This window comes from Phragmites australis, chromosome 5, assembly GCF_958298935.1.
Source record: "Phragmites australis chromosome 5, lpPhrAust1.1, whole genome shotgun sequence".
Lineage (NCBI taxonomy): Eukaryota > Viridiplantae > Streptophyta > Magnoliopsida > Poales > Poaceae > Phragmites > Phragmites australis.
In genome coordinates this window covers 33,537,060-33,549,086 of record NC_084925.1, presented here as the reverse complement: position 1 = coordinate 33,549,086, position 12,027 = coordinate 33,537,060, and the positions used below count along the sequence as shown (strand labels likewise).

Here is a 12,027-nt window from a genome sequence, read left to right as displayed (position 1 = left end):
TCTGTAGAGTACAGACTTGTGCTAGGGTTTTAAAACTTGTGACAGGTGCGGCGATGCCCCTTTTGCAGCGTGTGCCTGCAGTAGCGCATTAAAACTTCGCATCACCCTACGAATGGAGCCAATTGATAATGTGTGCAGTGCAGGAGCGTGGTCTACCAGCGAAGTCAAGTGGGGCAGTTGGGAGTTGGGAGTGCCCAAATCAACGTGGCAGTGCGGGCACGGGCACGAGGCGGCCGGAGACGAGACTTCTGCGGCTGTCTGCACGATCGGGCGGGGTAATTGGGTGGAGGCAGTTTGGCAGCCCGCAGCCTAACGCCTGCTGGGCTGTGGAGGACACCAGCGCAGCAAGTTGGTTGGTTGGTCGGCCGTGCCAGCCGCTGCCCTGCCCCAACTCTCGTCTTCTCGGACAACGTACTCCATGACCAGAGCCCAGAGGAACGGCTTTTGTGATCAGCATGCATACAATTTGAAATAAACCCGAAACCCAGAGGGGTCCTGGGGAAGCTTATCAGACAATCTCTAACCATATTTCTTTTATTTCGTTTCCTTTTCGATTCTTTTTTTCATTCTTATTTTCTTTATTTTCTCTCATCTACAACAGCTTTCTTTCGAGGGGAATCGCGAAGGAAAGGAGAGAGAATCTCGTTCTGAAGGGAATGACTCTGAGAATCTTGTCATGAAGGGAACCGTGAAAGGAAACCGTTGGAACGCTGAAGTGAACGAAAATCTCTTCACGACGGGATTTTCGTCCCCGAAGGAAAACCGTTGGGCGTAGCCTCAGTGTCCTTGCTCAAAATTTCTCATGAACAATAGAATCTTTATTACACATACAGTACAAATCAATCAATTTACTTACCACAAAGTAAATAACATAGCATACACAAAGAAGAGTGAGGAAAAAGGAGGACACCCTTGTTGCTATTGGTAGCACCCACCTGTATTCTCTAGAAATGACAAGGACTAGATCATCTGTAAGGATGTTCTCCAAGTAGATCAAGAATGAGTCAAATAAAAAATAGGCTATGCTATATGACACCAACAGAGCAAGGTAAGGAATCTTAACCATAAACTTACTTGAGATATATAATTGGGTCATGAAAGATATTAGGGGACTACAACTAGTTGGAATTGTGAAATTCATTCTGTAAGGAACTTGCAAATATAGCATCAGTGATAATGAATGATACTCGATTGATATATGTGACCAAGTTAGTACATGGCAGATAAGATGAAGAAAGCATAGATACACTGGGTGAAGTCCATAGTGACTGGGTAGCACCGATATGAAATTTTGTGTAAGGATAAAGGACGGAGGGGGCAACCTATGAAAGAGTTATTCATGAGTGTGTCCTTACTAATGAAATCTACAATTGCACTTGCCAAAAGCTGAGGCTACTACAAAAGCCCTTCTCTCATGTCATCGTTGCTTCTACTGAGCATAACTTGAGGAATAGGAGATATGTCTCTAGCTACTTCATGAAGTAAGTTGTCTACTAGACATGAAACCACGAGCTATATGGGTTCGAGATTGCGGGTTCGTTCACAACGAACAATGGACTGAATAAATTATATGTTCCGGATCTCGGCAACATGAAATAGAAAAAGGGACGTCACAAGACCACAATGATTCATAATGACGTAGACAAATCTGAAGCTAGACACTGTGTCAATGGTGCAACAGGTGTAACGGAACTAGACACACTTTCAAGAAGTGCACCCAAGGCAAAGCAGGTGGCAACGATGACAAAGTAGGTCCTTCTAGCTTGGGTTCTAATGGGATACGTCCCCGGCCTTGTCATCCAACTTCTTCATCCTTTCATTATAGAGTTTTATGACTGATTGTGATCATTTGTACTGAATAATTTGTAATAAACATTGCTATGTATAATTTGTGTTCTCGGATTTATTATTTTCATGTCATAACTAGCTGTGTAACAAACTGTGTTGGTATTGTAATATTGTGCTATTTTAAGTTAAAGTTAGGATGCATACTTGTTATTGACTTATTATAATATTATATTATGTTTAATTATTTTACTAATGCTATATCTCACCAAGGTGTCATTGATTCCTGAAGGATCCACTCATTTGTAGTGCCACACTGGTATAAGTATTTATTGTACTTGTGTGATGAACAAGCACGGATGTGGATGTCCTTCGAGGTGGAAACCTTTGGTATTAAGTTCTTCATGTGCCCCGCACTCGACCTGATTTCAAGATTGGTCATCTTTCCAACTCTTCCACACCTGTCAAATACATATTGTGAATTACACTCGTAACACAACTTTTACTTGTTAAATAGTCTTGCTGTTTTAAGGAATGAATCAACGTGATTAGATCGTTGTTCAATGGGAGTTCGATCAGAGAGGTTGAAAAGAAAAGGGAGTATGAAATCATGATGTAGGAAGCACGACAAAGGTAAGCGGCATCAGTAGCGAGAACATGAACTCAAGCGGTAGCCTGAGGACTTTCAAAGGTGAGATGAGGAAAGTCGTCTTTGGGAAGACATTTTAAAGAGGTAAGAGACCAAACTTTAGAGACGTGAGAAACTTCTTACGCGATGTCAAGCTCTCCAGCATCGCTAGGAATACGAGGAGCATGAAACAACACATGAGAGATGGGAAAAATCCTTGATCCACATAGTAGAACCTATATTTTATCACTTGTAAACAGCCAACATGTTCTTGTCATCGTGAGTCTAGTTTTGTAATTTTTTTAACACAGGCTGCATATATTTGCAAATTTTTAATTTAAAAAATAAAAATCTCTCGTCATTTGCATCTAGAAAACTTCTGTCGCTATGACGTAAGTACTTCGTTCGGAAAAGGGTTATACGGTGCTGATGCATATGTTTTAAAAGCCGCCGTAGACAAGGCACATTTTTTTAGTGTATGTGCATTTTGTTTCACCCAAAAAAAATCTCAGCCCTCGTACATCATCTCTCCGCCAGTTGCATCACACGATCGCTATCTCTCGTTAGACCGTTGTTTCATCCCGAAAATATATGCCCAGAAAAACGAAGAAGGCGCAAGCACAACGGAATGGTCTGCCCAACTCCCTCCGAGTATCCCAACTAATCCTGTTTGTTCCTGGATTAGTTATACTGTAGACTGGCTAAAAGAGGTAGCTATCAAGAATTGCTCTAAGATGCTTATCGAAGGTGGTGGTATCTTTTACTAATTAAAGTTCAAATTTTAGGTTTGTTCTTTGTGTGTTTTATTTTGGTGAAATTTTCGTTCGGTGGTAGACGAAGTATCCGTAGATAGCAAATATATATTGTGATTTTATTAATTTTTAAACTTCATATTTTTGATTTTTAGTAGACGTTGTGTAAATATATTTGTATAATGGTGTGAGCGTGTACATAAATACATCTACGTGTTATATTGTTTTCTAAAAGAAAATTTCCTTCGAGAGTTTTTGTTGCTGCAAATCCCACACACTGGACACGCCCAATTGCGTGATCGCAATTCGTGGCGAAACGTTTTTGTTGCTGCAAGAGCCGTACGTTGCAACGGTAGCAGCCTCGCCAGCGCGGTCCCAGGCCGGCCGCTGCATTATTGCGCCCGTCCGCGTAACCGCACCACACGTCGTCGTATCGTACACTTGGGGCATGCGCGAGCCTGCCCTGCCTGCTGCCGAGGCCGAGGCGGCAGAGTCCGCTGTACCCGCTTGACGCATCAATGCGCGGCGCCACCGCGAGCTGCGTGATTCGTGAAGCACCGAGGCGACGGGCCCGGCCCGGCCCCGACGGTGCAGAGCCGAGAGGCCTCGCAGTTGCGCAGGACCTGACCGTGTAGGGCCGGCTGACAACTCGCAGCGAGAGAAATAGAGAGAGAGCGACGGGCGTGCCGTGTGCCACTGCGCCTGCCTGCGCGGTTATAAAAAGCTAGGAGGAGGAAGAGCGCTTGGCCATTGAGGTAGCTTGGCTTGGCCGCTTGGGTGACCACTCTAAGTAACACAGGAGCATCGCCATGGCGACTAGGCCGGGGCCTTTGACTGAGTGGCCATGGCAAAGGCTCGGCAACTTCAAGGTACTCCGCCTTCGTCTTCCTCTCCCTCTTCCTTCGTTTTGCTTGCTTCAGACCAGATCGATCCGTAGAAACAAGATCATCTCTGTTTACTGGCGCCTTGGATCGCTTTACCATTCACTTCGTGGTTGTGGCCACGTTCGTTTTCTTAGACCATCATAAGGGAGTTTCTTTGCGAAGAGAATTTTTAAAGTCGTTCTCTCTAAAACAAGATTATCTTTTTTTACTTTCACAAATCCTTTTAAAAAAAAAGCTCTTGAGGATAAAAGAAAATAAACGAAATTAGAATGAAAAAATGAATCAGAAAGAGAATAAAATAAAGAGAATATGATTAGAGATGGTCTTAAGGCTCTAATTTTGTTTGCTCGTACAAAGAACTAGAGACATTTGTTGCGTCATAATAAGCTTGTGGGAGGAGAATGTGTGTATAGTAAAAAGAATCTAGTCGTTTATTTGCAGAATCCATAATTCAGAGGCAAACAAATAGAACCTTAGGCTATGTTTGTTTAGGTTTTTATTGGCTTTTATTATAAGTTTAAATAAACAACATGTTTTTTTACTGAAGTAAAAATAATTTTTATTATTATAGAAGTCACATAAGCTAGAGCTTCTGCAAGTAGTAGGCTTAAGAAATGACCCTTTATAAAAACCCAAATAAATAGGACCTTAATGTTCTTGCAACTACTTTTTGCAAGAAGGTGACGATGATGTTAGGACGCTGTAACATGCTATTGGTCTTTTTCTACGCATCTATATCTCTGTACAGTTGATGGCACCCAAAAAATGATTTTTTACGTCGAATTATATGAGCTGCATGAGCTGATACTGAGCTAGTAAATAAATTAAAATAAGGGGCAACCAAGAAAAAGGAAAGCAAAACTGACTTCTCAGAAACATCACTGTACGTGTTCTTAGGTCGGGGAGAAAATCGCATTATTTTTCTCATCTCATATATTTATATAAAAAAGTAGCCACACCATGAACTTACGTACAGAATCCCAAGGTCCGAGATCTTCAAACCACAAATTTTTCAGACAGAAAAGATCTTAACTTGTTCTCTCCTGGCGCTGTTAGGATCGACAGACATGCATGGTAATTGACTGCTTGCCATATCCTTTGAGACTGACAGGGGAATGAATAAAGTTCATTTCCCTCTCAATCCACGAAATGTGACGTGGTCCAAAACCCCCGAACTAATCCTCGCAAAGTCCCAATCATCAAAACAAGCCTAGATGAAGAAACACAAGGCGTTATGGTTTCTCTGAATCTGACAATACCAGCTGTTTTTTTGATGGGCTCGGCTCAGTACGTGGTGATGGCTCCCGTGGTGGCCCACGTCGCGCACCGGGTGAACACCGGTGGCTGGGGCGCCGTCGACCTCGCCCTGGCGCTCATCCTTCCATCGCTGCTGCTGCGGATGGTCCACAACCAGATCTGGATCAGCCTCTCCCGTTACCAGACGGCGCGCAGCAGGCACCGGATCGTCGACCGCGGCATCGAGTTCGAGCAGGTGGACAGGGAGAGGGGATGGTGAGCAGTGGTTCTTCTTCTTCTTCTTCTTCTCAGAGCTTCTCGATCGATCAGCTCCACACGCACCACATGAATGATCTGATCCATGACTGCCATCCTGGATTTCTGCTGCACGCACGCAGGGACGACCAGATCATCTTCAACGGGCTGGTGTTCTACGTGGGCTACCTGACGATGCCGAGCACGCGTCACATGCCGGCGTGGAGGACCGACGGGGCCGTGGTGATGGCGCTGCTCCACGCCGGGCCCGTCGAGTTCCTCTACTACTGGTTCCACCGGGCGCTGCACCACCACTTCCTCTACTCGCGCTACCACTCGCACCACCACTCCTCCATCGTCACCGAGCCCATCACCTGTAAGTGACTCGATCCATCAGCAGCTGGCATCATCACTGTTCACTCACTAGTACAGTATTAACCAGCATTCCGATGACTCAAGCATGAGCTGCATGCAGTAAAAAACCCCGCTAAATTCCTACGTATTACTGCCGGTAACCAGGTTAATCTACCGCTCCACGGCAAAAAAAAAAAAAAAAAAATCCAAAGCAGTGATGATATATCTAGTCTATACAGCTAGAACCTTTTCCGTTAAGATGTCCAATGCTTAGACAACATTTCAGCCCATCGATGAGAGCCAAGAACATCGCACTAGTGCAGAAAATGACCGCACGAAATTAAGAGCCCTACGCGGAGGAGTATACGAATGTTTTCCATTTAGTATTAGGTTCAGACGAACAGAACCCCTCCTACAAACAGTACCAGAAATGTCCTAGGCCGGTCCGGTCTTGTCCTGTGTCCTGCACACATCATTTAACTTCTCTGATCCGTGATCAGTGTAGCCAGGAGAGGGCAGGGAGGGCATATATTCCGTTTAAATTCTTGTTTTTAGTGGATGTAGCTCTTTTTCGTGAAATTGTAAAGATCCACTTGCTTGTAGGCTCCCGCTCAATTTTGAGCTGGGTCTGCCGCTAAGCGCAGCCCCACCTCTCGCAATGCATGTTTTCATGAGATATTTTATCGAGTCCTAAAAAAAGGAGATACATATATTTTTGCTTTAACGTGTCTAGGACCACTGGATACGTGTCGTCTGAACCCTGATGCGCCTGCATGATACACAGCAACAGTACATGCATTGAATTGGCTCACTGTTCCTGCAACTGCATGTAATAAAATTGTGCATGTGATTGCTCTGAGAAGTGGGGCATGTTCGACCAAGGGAGGGAGTTCTAAAGGCCACCTTTCGGATGTGAAATCAATAATTTGATCGTGAACAAAGATGAAGGAAAGCGACTACTCATCGCATGGCGTGTCAGTGATTTTGGGCACGTCAGCCATGAAGGACGGACAGCATGTCATAGTAGACGTACCACGTATACTTGCTCCATTTGATGATCCTTTTCCATACTGAGTTTAATCATTTGCCGATAAATTTGAAACATACAATAACTAGACCAAAAATTGAATATAGAAGTATGAGATAAAAGCTAGTAGTGGATATGGAAAATCTAGGTGGGAGTTTTGTGACAGAATGGTAAATTAGAGAGGACGACTGATAAGATATTACAGCATACTGCAGGTATTATATTTCTACAAGTATATCAGTAGTACAGAAAAAGGATGAATACATGCTAAGACCATGGATCTAGTAGGGATGCTATTTTCTTGTGAATCTGAAATCTGCATGAAGTAACCTGACCACCAGTGTAAAATAGCAATGTGTTGTTCCTGCTTAATTGCTGTTGTTGTAGCAGGCATGTAGATAGAGTATTTCTCCTGTCAATGGACAACTACTCTTGGTCCCTCCTGCCTTTATATATATATTTTTTTTTTCAAAAAATCAATTACTGTTCGCTTCTAACGCATTTGTATGACGCAGCGGTAATCCATCCTTTTGCTGAACACATGGTCTATTACCTCCTCTTTGCAATCCCCATGCTGTCGACTGTGTATATGGGAAATGGTTCTGTCATGGCCATTGTGCTCTATATCGGTTACATTGACTTCATGAACAACATGGGGCACTGCAATTTCGAGCTGGTGCCCAAGTGGATGTTCCAAGTCTTTCCTCCTCTCAAGTACCTCATGTACACTCCATCGTAAGTGCAATTCTGCAACACAAATCACACAATCTTAGCAACTTGGGGTCCTTGATTCCTTATACCTCACAAGACACAAGATAACAATTTCTGTTGGTTTCTTACAGGTTTCATTCTCTGCACCATACGCAGTTCCGTACAAACTACTCGCTGTTCATGCCATTCTATGACTACATATACAACACTACGGACAAGTCATCTGACCAGCTGTACGAGAGCTCACAGAAGGGATCAGAGGAAACACCTGACCTTATTCATCTCACGCATATGACTAACTTGCAATCAGCCTACCATTTGAGGATTGGATTTGCCTCCATAGCATCCAAACCATCTGGCGACTCTATGTGGTATATGTGGACGCTATGGCCCTTGGCATGGCTGTCAATGGTGCTTGCATGGGTTTATGGCTCCTCTGCATTTGTGGTTGAGAGAATCAAACTAAAGAAGCTGAAGATGCAAACATGGGCAATACCAAGATATAATTTCCAAGTAATCAACTTTTCTTCTACACATGCCTCTATTTCATGGTTTGCATGCTACTAATCGTTTTCTTTCTGCAGTATGGCCTGAACTGGGAGAGAGAATCAATCAACGACTTAATTGAAAAGGCAATATTAGATGCTGACGGAAGAGGTGTTAAAGTGCTCAGCCTAGGACTATTAAATCAGGCAAGCAATTCTTACTTTTAGAACTCTGATGGAAACTAGCAATGATATGCCAGCAATGGTGAGGACTGAAAATAGCATAAGAAAGGATAAAAAACAAAATGCTACTCAGGCTTTTTCATATTTTCTGTTCATCGACGTAATGAAATGCGATTAGTTGAAAAAAAAAATGAAATCGGTAAGGTTAGATGGACAACTTTCATGATTCACAAATTAGATGCAAATACGGCAATAATTGATCAGGGGGGAATGCATGAAATTAAGGTACTAGTTTCTTTTTAATATATATTTTAATCCATCTGCAATGCTCAGTTGTTGATGAGTGTTCAGCCGTTTCATCATTTCCCCCCCTTTCTGGATCCAGGCAAAAGAACTCAATGGAGGTGGTGAATTATTCAGACAAAAGTATCCAAAATTAAGAGTTCGACTTGTTGATGGAAGTGGCTTAGCAACTGCAGTGGTGCTAAAAAGCATTCCTTTAGATGCAAAGCAAGTTTTTCTTCATGCAAGCCCTTCTAAGATAGCCTATGCCACAGCTTTGGCATTATGTGGGAGGGGCGTCCAGGTATATTTATACCATCCTGAAAATATTCGTTGTCCTGTATCTTCTTTGGTATAGTTTCGCAGAAACATTCTCTGAAAATGTCGCTAAATTTATTTGGACCAGGTGATCATGAATCCAAAGAAGGAATATGATATGCTTAAGTCACAGATTGCAGAGAGCAGAGCAAGCTATTTGAAACACTATAGCAACCACATGCCTCAGGTAAAAGTTCCATTGAAATATGAGAATTTTCCTAACAAGCATTATATAACACAGTTAAAAAATAAAAATGTGCTTATTTAAAAAAAAAGTGTTAATAGTATATAGTAACATAACCTGTCTCAGTAAGTTTGCTATGGTCCTTGGTAAGGACGTTAATGGGCAGAACGGAAAATTCAGTATAGAATAAGCATGTGCATGTAATAGGTAAAGGACTAGCAACCACAGATCATTTAGTCAATATTTTAGTAGTACAGACACAGCATGAACTCTAAACGATGTTTGAAGTAAAGATAGGAAGTATACTGACTTATCAACTGCCGTAGTGGAAATGACTGGTAGAGCCCGTCAAGTAGGTGCATAATGCCTTAGTGGATTGTTATAGTACTAAACAACAAGAAAATACTTTTGTCATATAAAGCAGCTTATATTGATATTGATTGCTTAAACTGCCACAGATTTGGCTAGTAGATAACATTGATGACAAAGAACAGAGGATGGCATCAAAAGGAGCTATATTCATTCCGATATCACAGTTCCCCATCAAGAAAATTCGCAAGGATTGCACCTACTTGAGTACCCCAGCAATGAAGATCCCAGAAACAATGCAGAATATCCACGCCTGCGAGGTAAAAAAGATTAAGACTATAGCTATCTGCTTTATCAAATTTGACAAAAACAAAAAATAGATATGCATTTAACTGAACCTCTTCTGAGCATGCTTTGTTTGCTTCATTGACAGAATTGGCTGCCAAGAAGGGTGATGAGTGCTTGGCGCATCGCCGGAATACTTCACGCCCTAGAAGGATGGACCATGCACGAGTGTGGGGATGCCATGATGGATGCTGAGAAAGCATGGTCAACTGCTATTAGACACGGATTCGTTCCTCTGACTAAAGCCTGAGAGTTCCCAAAGCTCCTGGATCCTGGAAGATGTATTCGACTATGCTGGAAAACTATGTTTCAGCAATTATTAGGGCAAATTGTGCCGGTATAAGGCTGACTATGACCTCGACGAGTCATAGGGAGGCACAATGTGAATGCCGAGCTTGATTGTAATTATATGTTTGTCTAAGATGCAACTGCGTAAAATTGCTGTTATGACCGTGAGGATGGCATAAGAAAAATAAATATCAATTTGGATTCCCCCCTTTAGTTTATGTTAGTTTGATCATTCAAATTTGCCGAAGAATTCACTTTCTGGAAAAAAAAAATCCTGGGATTTTTGGTACACAATCTTGAATTTTGGTGGTAAAACCTGATGTTTCAGGTTCGCAAAACACTTCGACATGCAGCCGTATCCATCCATGTGAAACTTGGTTCCCTGCCAGTGTCTGTCAACCCCTTAAAAATCTGTAAGAATAAATCCAATGATCCGCCAAAAGAGGCCATTATGATGATCAGCATAGAAAGTTACTCTCTAGGAGATTAGTATCTTCCCACTTCAGAACTGGTGGAACCAGGGCACGACGAAATCCCTGGAGATTGCCGCGACGGCCTCGAAACCCCAAAAGAGATGCAAAGAGAGGTGAGAGGAAACCTGCAACGGATTTGATAGAAGGTGCAAAGATGGCCGCCCGGCCGGAGATTATCCGCCACTCGCTAGATATTCCCGGGGAAATTTCGACTCGGCGCAGCAGCGCTGGAAACCTGGAACCATGAAGAAGGCAAGGAAGGAGAGGGTTTTCGGAATTAAAATGCGAGCTCTCTAGAAAGAGTGTCATATATTTTAGTGACTCATTCACGCTAAGCACCAGTGGTCTAGTGGTAGAATAGTACCCTGCCACGGTACAGACCCGGGTTCGATTCCCGGCTGGTGCACATGTTGTTTTGCCAAATTTTGTTTTGGGTTTTGTTTGTGGCGCTGCCCGAGCTGACCGCCGGCGGAGGTCGAGGTCGATCTCGGCCGGCGCCGCGCGTGGGATCCTGGTCGGCGCTCTTCGGCTGCGAGCTGATCTGACCCGCGCGGGCCGCGGCGTTAATCCGCGCCAAACTTCTGTGCGAAGTCTCAAGAACGTATATCGCGCAACACTGCACGGAGCTGCAAGCCAGCACCCGCTCATCCTGCGCACTGCACATCAGTCCAGGCCTTCGCTTTGATTATACAGTATCCGTTTGTCAGCCTTTTTCAGAATTGCTTTCTCTGCTGCTTAGAATATATATATTTTTTAATCTAGCTACAACCGACCAAGGGGTTTAGGAATTACCAATCTATCTATCAAAAATATATCTTCTAAGCAAATAGCTTTTTAAGTTCCTTAATAAGGATGAAGTTTGACAATAACTACTTAGAAATAAGTACCTTGACTCTAAAGTGCTCACTCTAGTCCATAGATAGCACAAAGATTTACATTTCTGGACTGATCTTATATGTATTAAAATTGATTTTCTCAAATAGTCTTTTCAAGTACAAAATAGGAAGTAAACTTGCTTCTGGAATGATATTTAGCTAGAAAAATGCTCACTAAGCCAACAATTTTCCTTATTGTACAATATTGTAAGACATAAATAAGTCACCGTCCTGGAAGTAATGAGAAGCGTACTTCTTAATTTATCCTTCCGCCGACCAATCATTAGGAACAAACTAAGTGAATAGCAACAGTTGACTTTAAAATTTGTTCATATTCAACTTTCTAATGATAGATATTTACAAATGGGATCTAGATACGAAAGATCAATTTACTGTCCAGTTGATGTATAAGCAAATGTTAACCACCCCATCAGCATCCCAAACAAGTGGCTTTAGCAACTCAAGCTCCCATTAAAGATAAAAATCTTCTTATGGTATATAGGTCGTGGGGTGATTTTGACCAAAGATAACTTGGCCAAAAGAAACTAGAAGGGTAGCCTCAAGTACTCCTTTTGTAATCATAATGAAAATATTCAACACATTTCTTGGAATGCACCTTGGCTAAGACAATCTGGTATATAATTCGAATAACA

At 42.6% G+C, this 12,027-nt stretch overlaps 1 protein-coding gene and 1 non-coding gene across 2 annotated transcripts; both read left to right on the top strand.

Annotated features, from left to right (window-relative positions):
* The first annotated feature begins 3,873 nt into the window (after window positions 1-3,873).
* Window positions 3,874-10,231, top strand: LOC133919336 (very-long-chain aldehyde decarbonylase GL1-4). Its single transcript, XM_062363700.1, has 10 exons — window positions 3,874-4,034; window positions 5,338-5,561; window positions 5,684-5,916; window positions 7,437-7,656; window positions 7,764-8,145; window positions 8,217-8,324; window positions 8,686-8,886; window positions 8,989-9,087; window positions 9,543-9,713; window positions 9,827-10,231. The coding sequence occupies exons 1-10, from the start codon at window positions 3,975-3,977 to the stop codon at window positions 9,986-9,988; spliced, it is 1,860 nt and encodes a 619-aa protein (XP_062219684.1). The 5' UTR covers window positions 3,874-3,974; the 3' UTR covers window positions 9,989-10,231.
* A 603-nt stretch (window positions 10,232-10,834) lies between these two features.
* On the top strand, window positions 10,835-10,905 carry TRNAG-GCC (transfer RNA glycine (anticodon GCC)). The gene has a single exon. It is a non-coding gene; the product is annotated as a tRNA-Gly (tRNA).
* The last annotated feature ends 1,122 nt before the right edge of the window (window positions 10,906-12,027 follow it).

Coding starts and splice junctions, on each gene's coding strand:
- LOC133919336 (XM_062363700.1), top strand. CDS start 3,975: ATGGCGACTAGGCCGGGGCCTTTGACTGAGTGGCCATGGCAAAGGCTC. Junction 5,562..5,683: donor GTGGACAGGGAGAGGGGATG/GTGAGCAGTGGT, acceptor GCACGCACGCAG/GGACGACCAGATCATCTTCA. Junction 5,917..7,436: donor CGTCACCGAGCCCATCACCT/GTAAGTGACTCG, acceptor TGTATGACGCAG/CGGTAATCCATCCTTTTGCT.